The following is a 27,500-nucleotide window of genomic DNA, read 5'->3' on the forward strand; positions in this document are numbered from 1 at the left end:
TGGTCCAAGAAATACACCTCGTCAACATCTCTTCTACACTAAATATCTGGGAATACTTGAGTTCTGCCAGTCTTTTTTGCTTGATAAAGGACTGAGGCAACAACAACAATACTAGAACGCCACTAAGTAGAGCGTATACCTCTGCCAGGCTGAACAGTTTGCATTTTCTATCCAACTGATAGGCTGGATCTGGATCCGGACATGAACCAAAATCTAAATGACTTGTTCTTGTCATCCACCCAACTCATCCACGAAGTTTTGTCAAAATCTATCCACAAAGTTTTGAAATATCATGCTATGTATCGTTTTTAGCCCCATCTCTCAATTATGAAGAATCATTAAAAAATTCTCAGATCCGGTGCTTCACCGAAAACATAAATTCGTCCTTATCACACACACACACAACTTGTCTACATGCCTGGTGTTGGCTTAATGGTAAGGGTGGTGGGCTTGGGATCCTAGGATCCTGAGTTCAAATCCCCCTTGGCTGTTGAATTAATAGCAGGTGGGGTTGATTCTGCCTGTCAACCTTCTGCGGTCGGCAAAATGAGTGCCAGCTTGCTGGTATCCTGTGTCGGAGTGGCGACCCATCCAGGATTGTGCCTAATCGCCAAGTAGACTGCTGTGGCAGCACCAACGCTCTGCACAGAGTATGGTCCCAATGGATGGATGGAACCTATCTACCAAGTTTCATCCCAATCGGTCCATAAGTTTTTGAGATAATCCTGTTCACAGACTGACAAACAGGGGTGAAAACATAACCTCCATCCACCTTCGGTGGTGGATGTAATAATCATAATAAATACGTTAAAAAGGGTTTAAAAGGTGTGGTGATAAAAATGAGAGTGAAGGTTGGGTTGAAGAATCTATTGAGGGTTGTTTGTGGATCACAGGAGGCAAGAGAATGATTGATTATTCTTCATCACCAAATTGCTGCCAGTCTTGTTTTTGTGCACTTGTACGCTGGTGTGGAAGGAAGCAGTGTAGCCTGCTCCAAAAGGACGAGCATAGCATGGGCTTCTCTTCCTCCCAGCAGAGCACGGGCAGCTCCTAGCACAAGATTATAACAAAGCTTTGCATTCGACCTTATACATCACACCACAAGTGGTGTACATGGCTGCACATGGGTACCAAATTACAATCATTCATACCTTGAAGGCTCGCTGTAGGATGGGGCGCTTGATGAGAGAGTGGGCCGTGCCTCGAGGTAGTGGGCAGACGAAAATCATTAAGGAAGGTGGGTTGCCTTTGTCCAGAACGGTGTTCAATATGGCATCTATCCCATGGTGGGACATGTTTGATTTGATCACGCAGTGGGGACCAAGTACCACGATAAGACGACGACTCAAGCTCAAAGCTGACCTCAGTCCCTCCATATCTGTACAAAACAAACAATTTATCCATCCAGTCCTCTGTGAAGGCTTTGTTTTATCATTGTTTTAAAAGAAACCCAAGAAAATTCTCAATTTTTGAGAAAGCCCATATTTAATTAAAATGATTCAAACCAAGCCATTACATTATAAATTAGAAGGGCACTCAGTGGAGTACATACCTCTGCCACGTCATGCCTGATCCACGAGAACATACCAGGCCCAATACATTTTTGAAATATGCCATATATTGCTTTTGGCCCCATCTCTCAATGGTGAAGAATCACTTAAAAAATTAAATAATTATCGTATCCGGATCTGGATTCGGATCTCCACCAAAAGCGAATCAATTCTTCGTCACACATCCGTGTCCACCAAGTTTTGTCCGAATCCATCCACAACTTTTTGAGATATGATATATCCTTTTTAGCCCCATCTCTCAATGGTGAAGAATCACTTAAAAATTCTGTTTTCCGGATCTTCACGAAAATCTAATCAGTTCATCCTTCTTACATGCCCAACCTGCCACCAAATTTCATCCGAATCCGTCCGCAACTTTTTGAGATATCCAGCGCACAAACTGACAAACAAACGGACAGACAGGGGTGAAAACATAACCTCCTTCCACCTTCGTTGGCGGAGGTTATAATAACTATTGCTATAAATCAGTGTTGGTTAACTTTATAGAATATTGGGCAAGCTGTTTGTCACATAACTCTGATTATCCTCAAAGCCATTGTTCTGACAACCTTTCACAATGTTATTTCATTTCTTGTTTGTGTGAATGTTAGTTTATTGAAACAGGAGAACATTAAGTGGAGAGATCAAACGTTTACAAAAGAACATTGAGAATGGTAATACACTGCACCGTCATGAAATCGGTATCCCCACCCTACGCTGATGCTGTAGACATTAAAGATCCGCATAGTGTTTCTCAAAAATAATAATTCCATTTTGTGCTGCTGTACTGGCTGAATTTCCCAAATATCGTTTAAATGTGATATGTAAGTTTCTTATGAAATAATTTAGATGTTAAGTTAGAGTAAGGTAATGGTCTGAATGGAGTTGATTCTGAGAATATTTGTGTGTTGATGTATGAAGGGTATGAGATGTGGATATGGTATGTCCAAGATGAACCAAATGGCTCCTCCCATGTCTCGGTGTTCTTGGGGTAGGAGAGGGGGGAGCAACTATATAAAATAACGAGACAAAGTTATCAAGGATTACTGAGTTTGTCTCATTGGCAAGAATACGTACATTGGCAAGAATTGGCATTGCGAGCATTGATCCAAAGACTGTAGCATAGTCGCTTCTCCAGTGCTTCAGGCAACTCTTGGAGTGCAAAGTTCAGCTCAGCTTGTGTGGCATCCAATGCTGTTACAATGCAGGCATCAAACCGCTTGCCATCTACACACAAGAAAGGTGTGCAGTTACCTTCTGTTTACCTCATTTTGGCAACACTGCACCTTATTTCTGTCTTCTTTTTTCCACTCATCGTTAAAGCTTGAGTGGCATGAACGTGGCAGTTTGTTTGTGTGTTCCCTTTCACAACATACGTTGATGGCATTGTCTGGTTTCACCTCTATGGTTGAGGGGCGAAGAGGAAGAGGCAGACCTGATACGTGCCTGATTGATGGGGTGAAGGCTGCAACCAAGCTGTCTCTGCCAGAGCTTCAGGAACAGTTCAGGATGGGGATGTTTGGAGAAATCTGATCATGGATGTCACCAGAAGTCTGACACGACTCGACAAAACTCAATAACTAGATTATCTCTCCACATCTATTTGCAGGTTGCTGTGTTTGTTTCCTGCCCACTTCTCTCTCTCTCTTCCTGTTCGTTCATTCCCTTGTCCCACTGCCACACTGTCAGTGTGTTGCCTTCTACCCTTCGTCCTTCGTCACCGCAGTCTCTCCATGAACCTGGAATTTGTATGTCTAATATATAAAGCTCTTTCTAACCACTCACTGACTCACTGACTGATATTAAAATTCGGTACCTTCCGGGTGATTTAGAAAGCCGAAAATTTTGTGTGCCAATGGACATCGAAGCCGGTAAACAGGAAAAATTCACAGACTCGTCAGACAACATTCATAAATGAAAATATAAATTAATGAAAAAAAATGCAGGTGAGTGACCCAAGACAATTGGGAAGCACAGTTCATATGCTTACAATGTGTAAGCATACGGTATGCTCGCATACCCCATGAGTATATACATAGTTCGGGTTAGGGAAAATTAGAGCTTACCGGGTGGTGGTTCTTGAGCAAGATAATGTCGGTAGAACAGAATAATGTCAAATCGAAGTGCATATCCAAGAGTAAATAAAGTGATGAGGGTAGAAATGGTACCCACAACTTCCCAGATCCAGGTCTTTTTCACTTGATCTCTGTATTTCCAGCTCCCTTCTGCAAGTTCAGCAAATGTTAGATTCTTCATATCAACATAATGCCATCATTTTATAAATATCAATTCACTGAGGTATAAATATCTATATCAATTCAATATTAATGATATTCATAAATATCAATCAATAAATATCAATTAGGAATCAGATCACTAATTCTATCTGATCCTCCCATCAACACTGAAGGACAGCTGAAGCACTGATGCAGTGCTCTCATAAGTTTAGGAAGGAACTTGTACTTTGGCAAGGGTACTGGCACACAATGACCAAATTTGCACACAATGAGATATGCAGAAACCCCGTGAAATTGCAACTCTCAAGTGACCATGAGACCTGAAACCAATTTTGTTTGTGATGCATATACTATATACAAATTGTAAAAAAGTAAATAATAATGATAAAAGTAAATTTTCTTTTACAATATCACGAGATTCCCAGAAGTGCTCGGACAAAGACGTTTATAATGACATGGTTTTTATGGTCACTGGTTGAGTCCTTTTAAAATAAAATAATTGGAAATGATAGCAAGGACCTGCGTAACCGCCGTGGGGGAAAAAGCCCTGCTTGAGAGAATGCTATGTAGTTATTTGGCGATGAATATACAACAGCCCGCTGCCTCAATTGTGACGTCTATCGGCTCAAAATCCTTTTGACTCTCGCTTTGGTCATTTTACATTGAAGGGAAAACTTATAGGGAGGGCATGGCAATTGTGAATGTGACAACTCTAAAGATGTCTTTGGCTTTGCATATCACGAACATGGCAGCTGTTTGATTTCTTTTTTATCACATTGAAATTGTGGGTGGAGTCAGGAAAGTTGTCCAACCAATGGGTAGAACGGAATGTTACACACAGATGAACAAGCGTATTATTATATGGATGCATGGCTACTAAAGCTGGATTTGAAAAACAATGAGTAACAATATTTTTTCCGCTTTCTTGTCACCAACAGGGGTGACAAGAAAGCTAGATAAAAACATTGGGCATCACTCACCAACAAAGTTTGAATGCTTTACCTTCATTTTTTTATAGGTAGTTTGAGCATTGATGGGTGATTGTGTGCATGTGTACGGAGTGTTGTTGGTGAGGGTCTCGTCAAGGGGTGTTGTGTGGTTGATGTGTGTTTTTAACCAAGCCCATGCCCCCTTCCCTGAGGGGAGGAAGAAAAAAAATAAAATAATAATAATTTAAAAAAAATACAAAATCTACAAAAACTTAAAAATAAAATAAAAATTTAATTGCATTTTCTTCTTTGGATCTTGTGCAGATAAATTAGTATGGTGTTCACGTAGGCATGATGGGCTGAATGGCCTCCACCTCTGTCTGTTTTCCTTGTATCATTGTTTTCATAGAGTGACACGGACCCAGAAGTGAAGCCACGTCCATTTAGTGCAATACAAGTAAAGTTCACACTGAGATGTATCTGCTCCACTTTTATGATGTTGAGTCCTTGTTCCACAGTTTCATATCCTCCCGTTTTGTTCACAATTCTGCCACAATGACACACGGCACTGATTTTTCACTTGAGCATAACATACAGCTGGACTGTAAATGCAGGAAAAAAAATTTTGAAATACAAGAATAATGAGGTAGATCTCAAACACAAGTAAAAGCTTATGTAATATCAATGTACTCCCTCAACATTACAACAAAATACGATTCAATTGCAGAAGATAAACTTGCTTGGACCAAACAAAATAATTGTGTTCCAAGCAGAAATAAGTTGATGAATTGGTGTCATGAAGTTTCTGGAAAAGTTTTAAGAGCATTTCTTCATTTTTCTTCTTTGGGGCTATACACAAAATATGTGACTTTTTTTGGCAAATTTTTGGCCCCTTCTCCACTCTCCCCACGGTGACACTCGGTGATTCTTTGCCTGACCCCCCCCCCCCAAAAAAAAATCATTCTGTGAATGAGAGCAATGCTGCCTTTTTACAATTTTGATCAGCTTCAATTCCGCAAGTTTTGATCGAAGGCAACTGGCAGTTCAATCACTGAGATATTGTTGCCCTTCAGGTCCTCCCAAATTTTTAAAGCTTCTTGTTGAACTTCCTTCTTTCTCCTTTACGGAAATGCCCTCTCGTAGCTTCAAATTAATTATTTAAGCAGCAATTCTGCCTTTTTTTTTGATGAATTTAACCAAAAGCAAGGTCTTTCTATATTGACATGTCCTTTCATGGTGAAGGGAAATCCACGATGGCTGCACCCATGAAGAGGAAAATGGTGTCAGAGAACTGTGGCTCTGACACCCTCCCCCCACCCCCCCCGAGACTTTGTGATGCTCCGAGAAACACCTCCACCCAGAAAATGTCACAGATTTTGTGTTCAGCCCCTTTCTAAATTTTATAAACTGGATGCAGCTCATATGTTTCAACAAGAAATGTTTTTTAAGGACTTGTGGCTTGACATCATATCGTAGTGAAGAACTAGATAGTTAGAGGTACCCACGTGCTGTCATTGTCCTCTGTAATCCCTGTAATGTGAGAATCAGTTGAAAAATTCCTGTCAATGAGCCACCAGACTAGAGGTTTCAACATGCCAGCAATTGTGTATCGAGCCTGACATATCAGGCGCAACGGTTTACCTGGAGTGCCATTTAAAAAAAAAAAAGAGAACATAAAATCAGACTTTGTAACCCAATAACCCATAACTAACTGCTTTCCACCATCCATGTCTCATCAATACACAGTGCCTGTATCAATAAATTCTCTGTGCCTGTATCAACTGCCATCTTGATTTCTCTATGCCTGTATTAAAGATCCTCATGCCTGTATCAACTGCAAAACCCCTTCACTGTCATTATACTAGCAACTATGTATGCGCTACACTGGTTATTGCTGCTTGGATCCTAACCAAAAGGATGTGTTTGCTACACACCAACCTATCTGTTGTCCACAAACAGATTTAGAGAGGTTACCAGGAAAATTCTAATTCGGGGAGAAGGATAAACCTCCGGCTATGCAGAGACCGCATAAAGTTTCTGCAGGGGCACATGGCTGAAGGTTTATCCTTCCTGATACCTCTGCATGGCCTAGCCTGATGCATATCACTGCTTTTTCCGTTAGTAATAATTATCATTAACATAATGGAATGTGTTATCTCATAAATGTAATTTTGAACAATAATCATTGTATTCAAACTTTTCAGAATAATTAAGTATTAACTACAGTTGAATGCCTTTGGTGAATACATACCGAGAACTACAGCACGGGTGACATTCCCTTGTGGGTAGATCATAACGGGCAGTTTGACTATCACTCGGTCTGTGGAACAAATGCCTCACCCAAGTTAACAAATCACATAAGTGGTTAATTGAAGTATTTGAAAACCTGCAGGTCACCACTCTCCATGGGGTCTTAATGCATATCCTAGGTAACCTCGCTGGGGTCTGAAGCTGCCATGTTTTTTGGCCTGCTCAACCATGCCTTGACTTGAAACAGGCCACAACGATTTCTTAATGACAGTTATTTTTTTCACTTTCCTCAATCATGTTATCGAATGCCTGTTCATCATAGCTATGGATCGCTGGGTATATTGCAATGCTTATAAATGCCCAGAGACGTCAGCGTTTGTTGCTTTATTTCATTTCCGCACATGCGATCACCACGAGTATCTTTTAGACTAAGCAAAATTACAAAATTTAAACTCCACAATCGAACTTGTACAAGCAGTTCCGACTCATAGAAAAGTGTTCATTTATCCAATTCGGACATATTTGACAATCCGGTCGTCTCTGTGAGGTGTATGTTAAATATTGTTGCGAATCTGGAAGCCATGAACACTCAACATTCAGGTCCCTATAGAACAGTTATATCGGTAATTGTGTGTTTCTAGTTAGGGTCCCGTCCCTAGTCTAATGGGAATTAAATGTTCGTGCGCGGCAGAGTTATTTTGATAGTCAGGGTTTTCTTTTACATTTTTACACCCCATATCACAACAACAACAACACCTTCACTCCATCCTGATGCCATAATGCTCGCGGCATTCTTCGCGTGCTCGCCAGCAAGCGCACGCGTGGGCGGAGCCTAACGTAGGCATGGCATCCATCTAAGCCAATCGGCAAGGAGCGGGGTCTCACCCGCCCCGTTTCCGACTCAGCACCATCGCCATTAGGCACGTAGCCAGAGGTAAGGAGGTGGGCGGAGCCACACACGCCTCCGCTCCGGACTCAGCTACGTTCTCGTCCTTCAGCTCGACTTCCCTCCGAGCTGAAGGAATAATAAAGACCCTTGAGGTCCATCTCTTTTCTTGTGGTGTGTATCTGTGTGCGGGCCTGTCTTATTTAAGTAGCAACTGGTTAAGTGCTTTTGCTGTACATTATTTACATTCTTTATAGTCGGTTTAACTCTGCCCTTTATGTGTTCCTTCCACAATTATTGTAAATAAATACCCCTATTGTTAAATGTTTCAGCTCGTCTTTGTCCTTTCCTGCATTGATTTAACACGGTGCGTGTTAGGTGATTAAAAAGGCCGTTGCTGCTGTAGATGTACATTTGGACTGACGGGACCTCGGTAACCATCCGCTCGGGTTACGCACTGGTCGAGCACGCGAACGACTCATCCCGTTCGAGCCCCATCGAGGGTGTGAATTCCTCAGTAGCTCGCCACGTGGGCCTCTAGGTATTTTGAAGTTTGGCAAATAACCGTGTACCATGTGGTTGAATTATTGACGATTCACGGTCCTGTAAGGGACCCGTACCTCCGGAGTTATCCGAGGGTAACAATCTGAATTCCGGGTGTTCGGTGGAGCCGAATCTACTGCTCCACCTAGCGGTCATGCTCGCCACCGATACCCGGCCCACAACAATATGACGGTTCGGTAATTGCCAATTATGTGCCAAGGAAGCTGTGTCTTATATACTGTTTCGTTGGAGTGTTCAAGCCACTTGGCAAGGGCTCTAAAATATTGGTACTTTCACTGAATACTGTATATCAATCGACAGGGGTCACTCGCCTGTGTTGGCCACGTGTTATTCTGCAGTGCAACAGGCGGTGACTGGCTCAATGAAAGTGGAAAATTTTGTTTTCCATGACGCTTCCACTTTTTGTGCATTCTTCCATGATACGACCCGTCACTTCGACATGGATACATATAAAAAAGAAAAATAACTTGCACATCTCGCCTCGACTGAGCTGCGCGATGGCAGGCGGACTCTCGGGTGGTGCCTCACCAGCTGAAAATGTTGTGCAATTTCATTTTTCGACGACAACGCTTTGTTGAACTTTTTGTGTGATGTGTTTTCATTATCTACCCATCACTTCGACATTCAAACATTTAAAAAAAACCTCCACTGACCTCGTGTTCGAAGTTCTTGTTTGGAATTCCTTCATGTTGGTTTGAGCAGTGAAAAGCGTTGGCCGACATTTTGTGAAAAACTGCATTTTATTAATTTTTTGCTTGAATTCCATTTTAAAGAATTATATTTAAATTGGAAGCCTTTGTGGTTCTCATTTTTGGTTCACGGGCGCCAGCAGTGTTGGTTTGCGGGCACCAGTAGTGACAACTATTTTTGTTGTGTCTGTGTGTCTGTCTGTCTCTCTGTCTGTTTGTGACTCTCTCCAGAGCATAGCTCCATGACGTTTGATGCGATCTTGATGAAACTTGGACACAAGCTAGATATCATGGTCGAGTTGTGTCTTTTTGTATGAGGGGCGTCCCACGCCCCTTGTGGGTGGAGTCACGTCCACTTGAACTTTTTATTTATTTTTAGTGGTTCGTGGGCGCCAGCAGTGACCACTATTTTCGTTGTGTCTGTGTGTCTGTCTGTCTGTTTGTGACTCTCTCCAGAGCATAGCTCCGTGATGTTTGAGGTGATCTTGATGAAACTTGGACGGACACAAGCTATATGTCATGGTCTCGTTATGTCTTTAAGTATGAGGGGCGTCCCACGCCCCTTGTGGGCAGAGCCACACCCACTTTAACTTTTTTTCTCGATTTTTTTTTTCCCCGCAATTTAGTTTCCTAGAAGCTGTGCGTAATGTCCATAAGTACAACATATAAAAATCCGATTTGATTTGGTAAATTTTGATGGAAGAGAGGTTTTTATGGTAGGGCTTCCTCAAAAGCTTCCACTAACTCAATTGTACCTATCGTGGCATTGCTCAATAATGCCCGCGAACCATCGTCACCTCCCGGCTTGTTGTGTACTTTATTCGTGTGGAATTTCATACGAAACTTGGAACAGGCCGTGTTTGCTCTCACCCGGTGATTTGACAAGCTTATAGTGGAGCAGCAGGGGCCACCAAAAGAGGGAGATACCTACACCAGCAGTACCACATTTTCTAATGTGGTTATTATTGACCACCTACTATCCCTGTACATGAAAACCAATGATGCCAGTCTGGGAAATGGTGGCATTCTGAGAAATAGGTCAATTAAGTTCGTTGACCCCTGAATTTGGCAATATTTACTAAAACGGCTATAGTTTTTATAATTTTCATTTTACAATAACTTGATATACATCAAACTGATCCTAAGGCAATAGGCTATAACATGCAATAACAAAAAAGAACGTGTGGCTGAAAATAGTAAGTACAGAACCAATTTTATTACAACTTTTGCCCCAAACATCCAAATTTTCATATTTTTCATATACTTTTAGCATCACTCATCACATGCATAATATAAAAGTATCAAATATTAAGCATTAAAAAGTTTCTCTCGAGTCTGCTGCAATTATTCATATATAATACATTGTATTATCTTAAGTGTAAATCACATTTTCATCACATTTTGTCCAAGATGCCTGAAAATACCTGAAAATATTATTATTCAGTACTCATGGCATATGACCAAACTCATGGCACATGGCACAAACAAACTTGATTAATTTCATATTTATTAAGAGAAAAATTTGTTGCAAATATTATATTGTCACAAGGAACTATATTTGTTGATGAGTATATCAACAACACACAGGGATGGACCCAGGATTTGTGTAAATGAGGGGGGGGGGTACAAATTCTTATATACTATAAATATTTTTAAAATGGTAATTTTTCAATGTACTTTGTTGAAAATAAATTTCAAAGAAATATTGAGGTTCGCGGGCGTGTTTTTCATTTTCAAGAGTGTTGGCCCACTATAATGGCTGTTTGTACAAACTCTCCACTTTTGGTATCAAATACAATCTTTCTAACAAAATTATCAGTTACTAAGATAAATGACAGGAAACTGTCAACATTATTGTTACATATTATGTTGATATCTAGTCTGCATCTTCTTCTTCTTCTTCTTTCGGCTGCTCTCGTTAGGGGTCGCCACAGCGGATCATCCGTTATGATCCGCATAGTGATTTGGCACATGTTTTATGCCGGATGCCCTTCCTAACACAACCCTGGTCGCCTCTTATGACACAGGGATATGGTACACCTATTTTAATCAGGGTATACACCGGCCCAGTATACTGGTACTCATTTCGCCGACCTCGGAAGGATGAGAGGCTGAGTCAACCCCCTGGTGTATTAATTCAGTGGCCCAACGGGGCTTGAACTCAGGACCTTTTGGATCCCAAGCCGCTGCCCTAACCACTGAGCCAACACCAGGCTTGATATCTAGTCTGCATCTGCGTCTTAATTATCACTATAAAATGCAGAGAGAGTAAAGGGATTTGAACATGATTTGTCTCCTCCATCCACCAAGGCTTCACAGGTGCATGCTGCTGTGCATGGTTGGCCATTCTCCAAGCAAGAACACTCCACTGCACAGGTATTGGGTTGACAGTCACACACAAGGTCATTTAACAACTCTGGAGCAGCTGGCGATTGACTAATCATTTGAGGCTCGAGACCAGTGCCACCTGAGTTGTGTTCGAAGCCATATGCTGTTGCATCAGGTAAGGTTGGAGAAGGGTAAGCAGCTTGTCTCCATATTAACAGCTGATATAAGCAGAGCGAAGTAGATGCAGACTGAAAGCGTCTTCTGTTGGTGGTAGTTTCTTTCCCTGGATGTTCCTCTGTCCAGTCTTCTGACACCTCAGGGCATTCAATGACATGCAGTTTGTCTTGCCATACATGTAGCCAACAAACTTTGTGGCTGCCATTTCTATCTCCTTTGAAATGTTTTGCTCATCAGATCTTAGCAGACCAAGAGGCTGGAACTGGTCGGCTTTCTGCATCATTATCCTAAAGGCAGTGCGCTTTTCATGGCTGAAAAAAGAGCATACTGTATCACAACCAGTCACGCAGTAGACTGACAAGAATTGTCTGCTGTTCAGTGGTGAGTGTATCATAGATGGTGTGCACAGGTATATAACGGGTAAGCTGTGTGTGCCTGCCATCACGACCAGTCAAAAAGAAGATCTCTTTGGTCTTGATTGCTTGTCTATGGTGAACTAAGAGGACAAGAACATCAGCAGCAAATTGTTGCTTTCTGTTCTGACTTGCAGTGATAGAGCGACCACTGACATAGTTGATGTAGCATGACTTTTGTCTGTGATAACGAGCCTCAATGGCAACCAGATCACGATTGGGTACACCCTGAAGTCTGGTTATCATGTCATCATCTTGCTTAGCCTTTGCAGCTTGAAGAACTCGGGTGTACATGTTGGGATGCTCAGGGTCATCTTTCACAGAGGACTCTACCATGGACCAAGATAATCAGTGCTTTGAGCTGCAAGGATCTCACTACAGATGAAACAGCGAGATTTCCAGTCAAACTTCACAACTGATGCCTTGGATCTTGTAAAGCGGTTGGCACACCCACCACTTGCACCATCACCATTATCACTACGAGAATTACCACCATCAACCAAAACTACATCAGAGTTATCAACTGTTTTAATAGCTCTTCTGATGTGATGTTGGCTTACATATGTTGATCTGCATTGTCTGTTACCTGAACACCACTGTTCCAGAAATTATATCAGATTCATGGGCCAAAAGTTTTTGACTAACTGAGTCATTCCGTTGTCTGCATGCTGAGAATAAGGACAGTAGTTTGTTAAGCACTGGAGTGACTGGCTGTTCCTTTGATGAAAAGGATTTTGTGCAGAAAAGACACTTATCAATGTCAATGGTATCTTCTCTCTTAGCTTTCTTGGCAATGGGAGCAGTGTCAAATTCTGCATCCATATTGTAATAATAGACTGTTCAGTGCTGTTGAAGTAATCTTGAGTCCACTAAGACAAAATGTGGATCTGCCTGCAAGCGTAAAAAATATTGGTCACCAATAGTTTGGCAGAATAAGTCTATTTCATCCACTAAATTGAAAATAATTCAATGTAAATTCATAAGTATTTTAGACCTAGGGATAAACCCTATTCGTATGACTTTATTCTTTTGGGGGGGTTATTTTTCACAACACCATGTACCTTACATAAAATTTATGCAGAAATGACTTCCATTTTAGACACAATCTCATGACAATACTATTTAACCCCAGCTCAACAGCCTGTAGGCAAAACATTCAGTATACCACATGTTTTTCCATCAGAAAATTTGCTACATGGTAATACATCTTCATCACAAGACTATTCATAATTAAAAAAAAAAAGAAACAAATATTTTCATACTTACATTTTAACAGAGAAGAGGATGTCACATAAAACATGCTGCAGTATGTGTAGTCTATGGCATCTGTTCAAGTGTGACTGACCTAATTTCATATACATTGTAAACTCATGGCTGATGAGAGTGCTATTTATAGCAGTGCCACATGTAGGGACAATCTCAGGAATGTGGGGGTCATCTCAGGATTATTGTTGCATATGGGATCATCTTATATAATCCAATATTCTTTGTCAGGGGCATTATTTTAGGGTTGGTTCAGGGTTTAGGGGTGGCACTTTTTTTAGTGCATATGTATTTAGTGATATTGAGGAAGGGGGAGGGGGTGTTGGTACATAGGTATTTGTAACCCCTCCCCCACCCCTTCCAAAAATTCTGGATCTATCCCTGTGTGTTATTGATATACTCATCAACAATTATAATGCCTTACAACAATATATTTTTTCAAAGACATTTCATATAAAATTAATGGTCATTTGCCATGAGTATTGAATAATACCATTTTCAGGTATTTTCACACATCTTGGACAAAATGTCATGAAAATATGATTTACCTTTAAGATAATAGAATATATTATATATGAATAATTGCAGCAGACCGTAGAGAAACTTTTTAATGCTTAATATTTGATACTTTTATATTATGCATGTGCTGAGTGATGCTAAAAGTATTTGAAAAATGTGAAAATTTGGATTTTGGGGGCAAAATTTGTAATAAAATTGGTTCTGCACTTACAATTATCAGCCACATGTTTTTTTTGTTTTTTTGTTATTGCATGTTATAGCCTATTGTCTTCGGATCAGTTTGATGTGTATCAAGGTATTGTAACATGAAAATTATATAAACTATAGCCGTTTTAGTAAATATTGCCAAATTCAGGGGTCAACGACCTTATTTGACCTATTTCTCAGAATGCCACCATTTCCCAGACTGGCATCATTGGTTTTCATGTACAGGGATAGTCGGTGGTCAATAATAACCACATTAGAAAATGTGGTACTGCTGGTGTGGGTATCTCACTAAATAAGCCTCTTTTCTGGCCCCTGCTGCTCCACGATTCGTGGGAAACCAACCATTGCCTTTTAAATTTGAAAAAAATTTAACTGATGCTTTAATGGAGTCGTGTACACCTGGAACATATGACTTCAAGAATTGATGCTCTGGTAACACATTACCTCGGTGTGGCCAGGATGAAGATACAGACGTAGATGTACAGTAGGTTTTAACTTCTAACCTTAGCAGCGTGCGAGCGATCGCATTTTCCTTTGTGCTCGTGGCTGTTTCTAAAGCAGGGGGTTATCTTTATATGAACCGGGTTTGCTTCAGAATCGTTAGGAGTTTCTCTTTGTGACTTTGAAAGCTGATAACACACAATTTCCAAGCCGTTTGCAACATTAACATGTTTTCTAAATTGCAGAGCCAATTTTTTTTTACTTGTCATATGATGATTAGCAACTGTTTATAGATATTAATGTTTCTGCACATCTTGAAAAGTCAATAATGCAACGTTGTTTTTAATCGATTAGTGAAATTCACCCAAAACAAGGGTGAAAGCTACACAAGGTTTTTGGGTTGTATACAGTATGTATTGTACTCTGAATTACACTGACTCCAATCTGCCGATTACCATAAGATTGACGATTGTGTGTGTGTGTGTGTGTGTGTGTGTGTGTGTGTGTGTGTGTGTGTGTGTGTGTGTGTGTGTGTATGTATGTATGTGTGTGCCCTCCATAACTCCAAAACCCAAAAACCTAGCAGCTTGAAACTTTGCATACATACTGTACAAAGAAAACTCCAAGGAAGTGCAAGAGTGAAAATTTGGTGTTTGGGTTGATTAAAACACTTCTTTTGAAGATAATTAACTGCCTTATTTAATTATATCCTTCATCAGGTGCAACCTCGGCCACCACTCTCTGGGTCTGAAGGTGTTTTCTGGGTAACCTCGCTGGGGTCTGAAGCTGCCATGTTTTTTGCCTGCTCAACCTCACCTTGACTTGGAACAGGCCGTAGTGATTTCTTGACAATAAAGTTGTTGTTAGACAATAAATAAAGACAATAAAGAGGAGGGGAGTTAGCAGAGAGAAAATGTAATGTTTTATGAACAACACACACACACACACACACACACACACACCTCATCCATTTATCGTGGATACATCTTCATGGAACGGGCATGGCGTGGCTATTGTGAATCGGAATGTACTTCACACCACTTATCCTAGCAGATAGCTTTGGCTTACCGCAGCAGGAAAATGGTGAAGGTATTATTTATTTTGTTAGTTTCCAATTGTGCGTTGAGTCAGACCAGCTCTGCAGTGAGCCAATGGGTGGAAGACACAGCTCGACTAATGAGGTGTGCTGGCCTTTGGCAGTGTTATATGTAACATGATATCTGTTAACCAATGACATTGCATATAAATGAAAAAGCCAGAACAGTGATCTTTAAAGGCTCTGGTGGTGGATGAAAATACCCTTTGGACAATACTCAGATCGGACTTGGGCTCTGTGCAAAATATGGTAGTCGTCGGTCCGGCGGTCCTTGCAAAAAACGCGAACAGACAGACGACGGGCATCCGATTAATCTCATTTATGACAGTAGATTACGTCTCAATAAATTTTCGACTGGACTCCTACTTTTGCACCTCACTGTATATACGTATACTACTTTAGTATCCTGAGCTTTTGTATTTTGTCATACCTCGAATGGAGAGATTCCATGTGCGGCTGAACTTGTATTTGGTACCAGCAACCCATGTGCTCACAACACATGTGTAGTTCCCAACATTCTCCTGCTGCATATGAGGAATAATAAAGATGGTGGAATTATTGGGCTGGCTCAGCTGCTTGCATTCCTTGTGAGAAAGGGTAAAAGACAAGTGCTTGGATTAGCATCGGAAACCAAAGTGGTTCCTGCATTCAAATGCTTAGTTATGAAGAGAGCTTGTATAGCTGTACTGATGATACTATATAGTATTTTCTCTGGAATCATACATGTACATGAATGCTCTCCCCCGGGGTACATTTGCAAAACCGTCACAATATTAATGGACAAATTCACTCGAACTTGTCAAACCATTATAATTCTCAATGCTTCACTGCTTCGGCTCTGAACCCACAACCTCTGGGATTCTATGTAATTTCACTCACTGTTTTCGCGACATCTTTGCGCTTTCATCCAATCTGATAAATCCTTCCTCCGCTAGTTAAATAGTGTTGAAAACTAATATCTCGGCACAACTACCATTAGTTGATGAATGTTAAATATCCCATGGTGTCCGTTACCAAGAGTAGATGAGCTATCGCCGGCACCATGAACAACTTCTTTAATATACAGGGGGTACAACATTAGCGGCACCGCCATGCCATCCAGCAAATGATCTCCCTTCAAACCTACTCCACCAATCTCCCTTCTATTGAAGAAAAGAAGAAAATATTATCATCAAGCTAGAAAGTGTGTTTCCTCCTCTCCTTTCCTTTTGGTCATTACATACCATGTCCATGTGTTGTGTTTTAATGTTGGAGTGGGCTACAATTTCGATGAATTGCCTTTTCCTGAGTCTATTTTCCTTTTCAAACAGCTGGCCACATGTGTTCATGCAAAAGAACTGTAAATAGCACACCAACCTTGTACCACAGAACATTTTTCATGGGGAGATCGTCAACAAACGGACACGTGAGCTGCACAGATTGGTTGCAGATGCCCTTTGCATGGAAATGTGAGTTGTGGCTGTGACAGATGTGTCCATCTCTGGGCCACACCAAAAGCCTCATGCATACAGTGTCATTCCTGGAAGGAGAACAATGCCGTTTATTTATATGTTTCATTTCATCTCTCGAACGACCACCACGGTGAAGAGGTATCTAGTTATCGAGCATGTAATTCAAACAACCCCTTTATCCTTCCCCCTTCCTCCCTCACCCACCTCATTCACGCAGCCTACACATTACTTTTACAAACTATCAGGACTAGAGTGATGATTGGTAGAACAACATGCTTCACTTCCTCAAAATACTTTTCCATACATATTATGCACAACAGCACAAGTACATTTCCGTTAATGAAAGGTGAATCTCTCCACTGTAACAAAGAACATCAACAATATCAATACAGCAAAAAAAATCATAAAAGGTAACATTCAAAAACCATGATATGAATAACAAGATAAATGTTATGAACTTGTGGTTGGGAGGGATAGCATTATGGAGTGTTTTATGTTCTCTTCATCCAGATAAAAACTGTCATCTCGGTGTTTCACAGGCAGGGTGATTCATCAATGTGTGCGATGTCCTTGGATTCAGATGGACATGGACGTTAAAACAGCATGTTCAAATGGGGCATACGAAACACCGCCTGGAGACCACCCGGAGACGTCCATCGGGGTGGAGGGAGAGGGCTTTGGGAGGAGGTAAGCATGTCGGGTGAGCAAGGGGTCGCCAACAAGCCCCGTCTTCTTCCATCTTCTTTGCTCTGGATATCCCTCTTACTTGTTATTTCCCAGAGTAAACGAGGTGCCTATGTCTGCAATTTCATGGTAAGTTAACTGTCTAAGGGGCTTGTGTGCTGGGGTAAGACTTTCTTTTGTGACACTGCATTGCTTGTGAATTTGTGCTTGTTTGTTAAATCAACCAATCGTTTCCAACTTGCCTGATTGACTTTCTCTATTGGTTAGACAGAGTACGTAAATAGTGGATGGGGGTTTACCCTGCTGTTTGGCAATGGTCAGTGACTAGCCGACGTCCCACTTCCGGTTCCGTTCAGCCGTTCTTGATTTATAGAAGTGGGGCATAGAGAGCATGGTTCCCTATCTGAGGGGATTCATTTGCCGGGAAAATAATGTCGGAATTGGACGCGAGGACCCTACCTAAATTAATCGTCTCAGATGGCATCCGTTGTGCTTAGGAACCAGTCATGCTGCAGAGTTATCCGCGGCTCATCGGCTTCATCATCGAAGGTCGGAAAGTGGGTCCGAGTAACCCCTCGTGACCTGGCCGGCAAATCCGGAACAATATATAGTAGATATACACTATGTACTGTCAGACGCCGCTATTTGTGGGGGCATATGATCTTGGAAAGTGCTGCGAATAGTGAATCTGCAAATAGCGGGGCATTGTTTCAATGGAAAAAGTGGGGATCGGTTCCCAGCAGTTCGTGACCCTCAAATATTACTGCAAATGGTGAAGCCGCGAACGTTGACACCACAAATTGTTTCAATGGGAAAAAGGAGGATAGGTTCCCGGCGGTTCTTGATTCAGGAAAAATGCTGTGTATGACGAATCCACAAATGGCGAAGCCACAAATGCTGTGCATTGTTTCCATGGAAAAAGGGGAATGGGTTCCGGGTAGTTCCTGGTTCAGATGGGAAACTTTTGAAAGTTTTGTTTTTGTTTTTTTTGTATGCATTGTCGAGACTCGTAGGGAGCTAACACACAACAAGCGAGGTGGGAGAGGGAAGGACAGAACAGTGGGGAACAGAGACCTTAGGAGATATGTGGATGGAATTGAGGTGGGGAACACGGGGTATACATGATGCACACCACAGGGACTTTCAGGACCTTACACGACAGGGAACTTTTGGGAAGAAGGCAGGGAATTTGAAGGAGGTGGGTTTGGGGTGGAAGAACGGGGGTAGAAAAGATTGTGGTTTTGGATGGGGGAAGATAAGAGGTGGTGGTGAACAGCTGTTTTGAAGACCTGGAGGGAAGAATGGAATTTAGGAGAGTGTGGGAGTTTTTTCCAAAGGTGGGAAAAAAAGAGGAATGAAAAAGTGAAGGTGAGTAGTGATTCGTGATTTTGGCAGTTTCACCAGAAGCGGGTTGTTGGTGGACCTTGAGCGCCATGCAGAAATATGGGGGTGGGGGGGGAGACTAGAGAGGAGATGGTGGAAGACTGAAATACCACCGCCCTGTCTGTGGTAAGAGAATAAGAGGCCCAAAGTCTCAGCCTTACCGCAGGAGATACCAATGATCCTAAATGCCTTCATTTCCACAGCGTGAAGCCAGGTGAGAGGCCAGGTTGGAAATGTGGCTTTCTCAGGAAAGATCATGGCAGATAGTGAGACCCAGAAGCTTAAATGAAAAGACTTCTTGCAAAGGATTGTTGAGAAAGTAGATGGGGGGGGGGTTTCTAAATGGTCCTTTCAAAGAGACATAGTAAGAGTGTGAGATTTGTCCGGATTGAAAGACATGTTCCACGTGTTGGACCAGTTTGTGATTTTACCCTGATCTGCAGAGCGAAGAAGCTGATCCTTGCCGGTCTGAGGGATGACAGATGATACGGCAGAGGGTGGAGTCATCAGCAAAGAGATAAAGAGGATTTTCCAGAGTCGGAGAGATCATAAATGAAAACCAGAAAATGAACAGGGCCCAGAACGCTACCTTGAGGAAGTCCAGCCTGGACAGGAAGAGGAGATGAGAGAACTCCATTTAGGGACACACGTTGGCTGTGACAGGAGATGAAGTCTGTGAGCCATGAGTGGAGATGGCCTTGAATACCATAGAAAGAGTTTGGTGAGCAGGGCAGGGTGCCAGACCATGTCGAAGGCACACGATATGTCTCGGGATATGGCTCTGATTTAATGTCTGGCATTGAGGACCTCCATCCATTGTTGAGAGAGCAGAAGCAGCTCATATCCAGTGTAGAGTGACCTGGTCTGAATCCAAATTGATGATCGGAAATCAGGCCATTGGAGAAGAGGAAGGATTTAATGTCGGAAGCGATGAGGGATTCCATAACCTTGCTAATGATTTTGAGAAGGCTGATTGGTCTGTAGTTGAAGGGATCTGTTTTTACACCTATTTTCTGCAGGGCAGTGATGTTTGCTGATTTCCAAGCAGATGGCAGATGACCTTGAGAAAATTAGAGGGTGAATAGAACAGAGAGAGGGTGAGCAAGAGCAGAGGAGCAGGCTTTTAGGACACGTGGGCTGATGCCGTTTGAACCAGTTGTAAAATCTGAGTCGAGGTTTGACAGCAAGATCTCCATTTTATCAGAAGAAAAGGACACGCAGTCCACGGACAGTTGGGTGTGACTGGGTAAGGTGGGTACAGAAAGCGATGGGTTTCGGACACAATATTTTGATGCAAACACCGAGTTTTGGCAATCAGCCTTTTCACGTGTGGTATCAGCAATGTGGCCATTTGAGGTAAGGGAGGGATGGAGGGGGGAATATCCACCAGAAACAGATTTGATTAGACGCCACCAGGATTTGGAGGAGGGAGAGAGGTTTTCGAGTTCAGACTTGAGATTAGAAAGATGTTGTTTTCTGGTTCTCCTGAGGGTAGACACACACTTTTTCCGAGCTTTATGGAAGGAACTGAGATTACCCTCAGTTGGGTTTGCTTTCCATGAGGCAAACGGAAGTTGTTTCAGGACAAGTGCCTCGCCACAACCTTCAGTGAACCATGGGCGTGAGGAAGGGGTCGGAAAACTGACGAGCGGGGATAAATCTGTGCATGAGAGAGAGAGAGAGAGAGAGCAAGTTTTGTTGAAAGAATTCCCAGGATGAGTTGATGTTTCGAGAAATTAGCGATGGGAGACCAGTCTAGAAGTTTGATGGCTGCTTGGAGACCCTGCCAGTCGGTCTGAGTGAAATTCCAGACTCGTCGGTGCTGAGGTGGTTCTTTGATAACAGCCAGAGAGATGTCCACTTTGACTGTTTTGATTTATGGAATCTATGGAAGATGCAATCAGATGAACCGATTGTAGTGGAGGAAGAACAGCAGATATTTTCAGGGAAATTTGTCAAAATCAGATCCAGAAGAGATAGAGTAACATTGGTTGAGATCCGGGTCGGGAAGTTGACCGATTGAGTCAGTCCCACTGAGTCACAGAACTCTTTTGCTGAAGTGCCATGACAGGTGAGAGAGGTGCCCACACCCAGCCAACTGGCGTGATGACAGTTGAAGTCACCACATATGAGGAAGAGAGAGTTCGGATGAGAGGAAAGAAGTTGGTCCATCTTTTTGGATAGTGAGGTGTAAATGGAGTCATCACTGTTTGGTGGACGGTGCAGTACACATATAAACATGAGGTAGGAGTGGAAGGGAAGCCGTAGCCAGAGGTGTTCCTGGGGGTGTGGTGGAGTGAGGGCAGTGCATGAAGAGTGAGGAATGGAGTCTTTGATGAAGAGAGCAACTCCTCCACCATGTTGTATGTGAGGGTGATGAAACAAGTGAGGATCTTGAAGAGTCGCTCACCAAATGGGATGCACGAGAGGCAAGTGAGGGTGCTGTTGCTCCTGAGGTAGATGGACCAGGGCGGAAGAACTTCATGATTGAGAACTGCCCACACATTTTCATGTAGCTCCTTGTATGGGAGCATTATGTCATCCAACCCCCTCTTGACCTTGAAGTAATGCTCAATGACCGGGTTTGTGTCTAACAGCCTCTCGGTAACTGACCGCATGTCCTGCAGTATTTCACCCAGGAACTTGACCCCGAGTTTGGACCTTGACACCTCTTCCTCATCATGGCCCGTCTCCTCCTCCTCCTCGGAAACCTTGGTAAAGGCTCCCAACTCCTCCTCGGTGAGCTCCTCGGCATGTGAAGCGATAAGAGCATCCAACTCCTCAGGCTCCATGTCGTCAGTTTTCCCCTCCCATCTGCCATACCAAGCTGACAATTGTATGCCGCTCCTCCATGTTGTCAGGAAAGCCTCTGAAATTCTTCACTGCCTGTGGCCACAGGTTGTGCTGGCAGGCGTTGATGGTGGAGGCTTTCACCTCATCCAGTGACTCTTTGCACCGATGCAGTGTGCTGTGTTGTACTCCTTCCAACACTGCCCGATGGTGAGCTCTGTGCCAGAGTCCATCGCATCCAAAATGCGGCGAAAGGTGTGGCGGGTATAAAACGTTTTGAAAGTCAAAATTACCCTTTGGTCGAGCTGCTGGATCAGGAAGGTGCTGTTGGGCAGCAGGAAGATCACCTCGACATTTGGCTGAGCCACCTTCAGGTCCGTGGGGTAGCTAGGAGCATTGGTGATGAGCAGGAGAACCTTGAGCGCAAGGTTTTGTTCCACCAGGTACCTCTCCACCTGAGGGACAAAACAGTTAGGGAACCAGTCCATGAAAGTTGCTGCCATCACCCACACCTTCCTGTTTTCCCTCCAAAACATGGGCAGCGTGTGCTTGTTCATGCCCTTGAGAGCACATGGGTTCAGGGAACGGTACAACATCATGGACTTCATCATACAGTCCCCTTTTGCATTTGCACAGAGGAGAAGAGATGCATGATCCTTTGCTGCCTTGAATCCCGATGCTGTTCCCTTGTGCTTCGAGATAAAAGTTCACGATGGCATCTTTTTCCAAAACAGGACTGTCTCATACGCATTGAACATCTACTCTGGCAAGTACCCCTTCTCCTTGATGGCTGCATGAGTTGAGCAGACAACACTTTGGCTGCCTCGTGGTCCATGTAGGCACACTTGCCTGCCAATTTTATGTTGCAGACACCATAGTGCTTCTTGAAGCGGTCAAACCATCCCATCCTTGCTTCGGAATGAACTGGGGCCACTCGTACCCCCATCACTCATACCCGTGATACTTGTGCTGGTGCCACCATGCCAGCCAGATGCGCGTACATTTGCATTGTCTTGGTGCAAATGAGAGGTCCACTTAGAGGCATGTTTTTTTTTCTGCGCGTTGTCCTCAATCCATACACTGAGCATCTTCTCCATCTTTTCTATGTGGACATCCCAGATGTGTGTAACCACTTTGATGCTGGTACAGTGCTCACCGCAATACTTTCTTGGATCACCTTCTCATTCTTCTGGATGTTGTGAACAGTGGATTTGTTTACTCCATCGTGTCTGCCCACAGAACTCACACTCTGTCCTCTCGACAGCTGGCCCAGCAGATCCACTTTGTGACTCGGGCTCTTCACTTTCTTCTGCCTCATGGCAGTCGACACATCTGCGTCACTGGTCTTGCTCTTGGAAGCCATGTTTGATCAAATTGATGAGCAAATGAGTGGAACGAGAGGCAAAACACCGGTCAAAGCAGCGGGACGAGAAGAATGATGGAGACCCAGGACACACCACATTTCGGTAGTCATGTGGGAATTGTGGGTATCTGCGGGAGAGTTGAGTAATCTGCCCATTGATTGCGGGGGATGTTGGCAGATGCTAACATGTTACCAGATCTACTCAGTTGGGGTCTGGGGGTAGATGTAATGAAACGTTTTAATTATGCAAGTGTCCATACTAACATTTTAAATATGCAAATCTTGCATGTTTACGGTTTACTCATCTCGGGGGCTGATGTGGTGAAGCGTTTTTATTATGCAAGTGGACATGCTCACATTTTACTCAGCAGGTGTCAGATGTGGTGAAGCATTTTAATTGTGCAACTCGAGGGAAGTGGGGGAGGGAAACATCTTCAGCAGCTCGTAATACTTGTACTGTAGATGTGGTGAAGCATCTTTATAGCGTGAATGGTGGAACAAGCTGTGTCCTTGGTTGTAACGTGGCTCATGGAAGATATGTTTTAGAACTGTTTTATGTGTGTGGTTTGTGGAATTTTTTTATATGTAATAATAGTGTGTGTGTGTGTGTGTGTGTGTGTGTGTGTGTGTGTGTGTGTGTGTGTGTGTGTGTGTGTGTGTGTGTGTGTGTGTGTGTGTGTGTCCATACGCCTTTGATGGAGCATTTTGTGACATATTCCAGTTTGAAAACATTCCATGAATGAAATTTTAAGGTTAACTTGAAGTGCGTTTTATTCCATGAACTTTATGGTGTGTAACATTAGGTATGTATGAATTGGTAGGATACTAGACAACCCGTGCACCCGTTGGGTTCTCGTTGTGACAGCGGTTGATGAAAAAGAAAATCATTTCAAGAAAAAAAAAGAAGATAGCTCCAGCGAACTATACCGCTGAGGTTGTTTGCATTGATCAAATTCTCCCGAAGAGTACTTCACTGAATCGGGAATTGATTTTTTCATAATTTTTTTCGTTGTCTTGAAGGAAACTTGATACTGCACACCGCAGGAGAATGGTGAGTAATGTGGGCCAAAAATTTGTGTGCTATCGTCTACCGTTTTGGCTGTATTTCGGGAACATACATACATACATGCAAGATGAGTTTTAGTAATATATAGATAGATGTATGAACACTTAATTTGTGTGCCGTATTTGCTGTGTCTCTGGTTTTCCTTGATTTGTGAACATCTGTGATTTGTGTCTTGATGTTCTTTTTTTTATTTTCAGGTTTGAGTTGAGGAATTAAAGTTTACAAAAAAATTTGCCTGTACACCTTGCAGGATCTAGGGACTGAGGCTACATACATTAAAGTACTTTGTACTTCAGTGCAATGACCAACTTTAGCTGCTTTAACCCGATTCAGGCAAGGGGTGTGGGGGCGAGAGAGTCAGAATGACCTCCTTGTGGAATTTTCGTGATTTCTCCATAACCCCAGCAAATTGGCAAATATTGTTCAATGACCTTTTTCTCTTGGAATTCTTGCGCATCTTTTGATTTAGTACAACTAACTACCTCACCATAACTAAACCCCTATCACTTGTTGGCATTGATGCAATGTGATACAATAAAGGAGACAATGCTAACAACTTCATCGTATGATTCTCTATGTATGTGTTTAATTTAATGTCAATAGGATATCCAGGGAGTGGACCCAAGATGCAATCTGCGAGGGAGTGCATTAGGGGGAAGCCAGAGAGGGCTTCCCCAGAAAAATTACCTCCACCACCAAAGGTGGATGGAGGTTATGTTTCACCCCTCTCTGTGTGTTTGTTTGTCTGTCTGTGAGCAGGAGATCTCAAAAAGTTGTGGACAGATTCAGATAAAATTTGGTGGACAGGTTTGTTTTTGATCAGGATGAATTGATTTATATGCGCATTCATGCATTCCGTGCAGATCCGGATCTGGATTGTATTTTTTTTTTAAGTGTGCGTTGTGTCTTCTAAACCTTCCAAATAAATCTTCAAAAATCTTGTGTCCCAAACCCATTTCTTTCTGGACCCACCTTACCCAGTTGTGCCCAGCTGTTCCTGGACTCTGTGTCCTTTTCTCCTGAAAAGGTAGAGAGCTTGCTGTCAAACCTCGACTCGGATTCTGCAAAGGGTCCAGACAGCATCAGCCCACGTGCCCTAAAAACCTGCTCTGCTACCCTTACTCACCCTCTCTCTGTTCTATTCACCCTCTCATTTGCTCAAGGTCATCTGCCATATGCTTGGAAATCAGCAAACATTACCGCCCTGCATAAAAAAAGGTGCAAGAAACATATCCGTACAACTTCAGATCAATCAGCCTTCTTCCAATCATCAGCAAGGTTATGGAATCCATCATCGCTTCAGACATTAAATCCATCCTTTCTCTTCTCCAATGGCTTGATTTCCGATCATCAATTTGGTTTCAGACCAGGTCACTCCACCCTGGATATGCTGCTTCTGCTCTCCCAACAATGGATGGAGGTCCTCAATTCCGGACATGAAATCAGAGCCATCTCCCGAGACATATCGCATGCTCTCGATACGGTCTGACACCCTGCCCTGCTCACCAAACTCTCTTCCTATGGTATCCAAGGCCATCTCCACTCATGGCTCTCAGACTTCCTCTCCTGTCACAGTCAATGTGGGGCCCTAAATGGAGTTCTCTCATCCCCTCTTCCTGTCCAGGCTGGAGTTCCTCAATGCGGCGTTCCGGGCCCTGTTCTTTTTCTGGTTTTCATCAATGATCTCCCCGACTCTCTGGAAAAATTTTTTATCTCTTTGCTGATGATTCCACCCTCTGCCGTACCATTTGTCATCTCTCAGATCGGCGCGCAGTAGCCTCTTCACTCTCTGTAAGTTTGGATAAAATCACAAGCTGCTCCAACACATATAACACGTCTTTCAATCCTGACAAATCTCACACTCTCACTATGTCTCTCCAAAAGGACCGTCTGCAATCACCCCCCCTCCCCCATCTACTTTTTCAACAACCCTCTGGAAGAAGTCCTTTCATTCAAGCTTCTGGATCTCACTCTCAGCCATGATCTTTCCTGGGAAAGCCGAATTTCCAAGATGGCCTCTAAAGGCAGTCGCCAACTGGGCATCCTTCAGTGTGCAAAGTCCTTCCTTGGCACAACTGAGCACCTGACCACATACACAGCTTTCATCCACAGCCTGTTTCATCCCCTGTGGGCTGGTGCTCCTACCTCTCATCTTTCTCGGCTTCACGCTGTGGAAACCAAGACATTCAGGATCATTGGTACCTCCTGCGATGAGGCTGAGTCTTTGGGTCTCTCACTCTCTCACCGCAGGCGGGTCGGTGGTCTTTCTGTGCTCTACCATGTCCTCTCTGGCCTCCCCCCACCCCGCCCCTGCTCTGTCTGAAATATTTTCCATATTTCCCCAGAGTGCCCAAGGTCCACCAGCAACCCCCTTCTGGTAAAACTACCAAAATCAAGAATCACTGCTCACCTTCACTCTTTCATTCCTCATTTTTCCCACCTTTGGAACAAACTCCCACACTCTCTTCAATCCCACTCTTCCCTCCAGGTCTTCAAAACAGCTGTTCACCACCATCTCTTATCTTCCCCCATCACGATTTTTTCTACCCCTGCTAATCCACCCCAAACCCACCTCCTTCAAACTCCCTGCCTCGACAGTGTACACAAAAAAGGAGAGTCTTCACCATTGAGTGACGGGGCTAAAATGATATTATACAACACGATATCTCCAAAAGTTACAGACGGATTTTGACGAAACTTAGTGGAAACGTTGCGTGTGTGACAAGAACAACATGATTACATTTTGGTGAAGATCCGATTCCGAATTCAGATACGAGGTTTTTTTTTTAGTTTTTTTTGAGGGATTCTTCATTATTGAAAGATGGGGCCAAAATCGATTATATAGCGCAATTTTTTTTTTTCAAAAGTTGTGGATGAGCTGTGACAAAACTACGTGGATGATTTGGGTATGTGACAAGAACAAGCTGATTCGATTTTGGTTCAGGTTCGGATCCATATCCGGCCTATCGGTGGGATACAAAATGTAAGCTGTTCATCCTGGCAGAGGTATGCGCTCCACCGAGTGTCGTTCTAGTTCACTATTGTATTGACACCGTTTATCCATTCACCATTGTAGTTTAATCTACCTGCAACTTAGAAACTGTTTCATACACCTAATGCATTGCACTCTCGAGACCTTCAATGACAATTTGAAACTTCATCATGAGCAGCAGCTTGAGGCATCGTGATGTGGACCCCTTCGGTCACCATTGGC

The 27,500-nt window shown here is 42.9% G+C and overlaps 1 protein-coding gene across 3 annotated transcripts in view; it reads right to left on the reverse strand.

Annotated features, from left to right (window-relative positions):
• LOC147008490 (interleukin-1 receptor accessory protein-like 1) overlaps positions 1–27,500 on the reverse strand; it is a 51,726-nt gene that overhangs the window by 2,624 nt on the left and 21,602 nt on the right. For all 3 annotated transcript variants that reach the window (XM_085864657.1, XM_085864659.1, XM_085864660.1), the window contains exons 4-12: positions 16,906–17,068; positions 15,980–16,133; positions 6,968–7,036; positions 6,222–6,357; positions 5,091–5,263; positions 3,617–3,775; positions 2,628–2,777; positions 1,152–1,378; positions 1–1,050 (exon numbers count right to left, since the gene is read on the reverse strand). The exon at positions 1–1,050 is cut by the window's left edge and continues 2,624 nt beyond it. In XM_085864657.1, coding sequence (XP_085720783.1) covers positions 913–1,050; positions 1,152–1,378; positions 2,628–2,777; positions 3,617–3,775; positions 5,091–5,263; positions 6,222–6,357; positions 6,968–7,036; positions 15,980–16,133; positions 16,906–17,068 — 1,369 coding nt within the window. In that variant the 3' untranslated portion in view covers positions 1–912. The remainder of the gene's footprint in view (positions 1,051–1,151; positions 1,379–2,627; positions 2,778–3,616; positions 3,776–5,090; positions 5,264–6,221; positions 6,358–6,967; positions 7,037–15,979; positions 16,134–16,905; positions 17,069–27,500) is intronic.

Source organism: Eptatretus burgeri, chromosome 18 (genome assembly GCF_056783735.1).
Source record: "Eptatretus burgeri isolate ZD-2024b chromosome 18, Ebu_testis_v1, whole genome shotgun sequence".
NCBI lineage: Eukaryota > Metazoa > Chordata > Myxini > Myxiniformes > Myxinidae > Eptatretus > Eptatretus burgeri.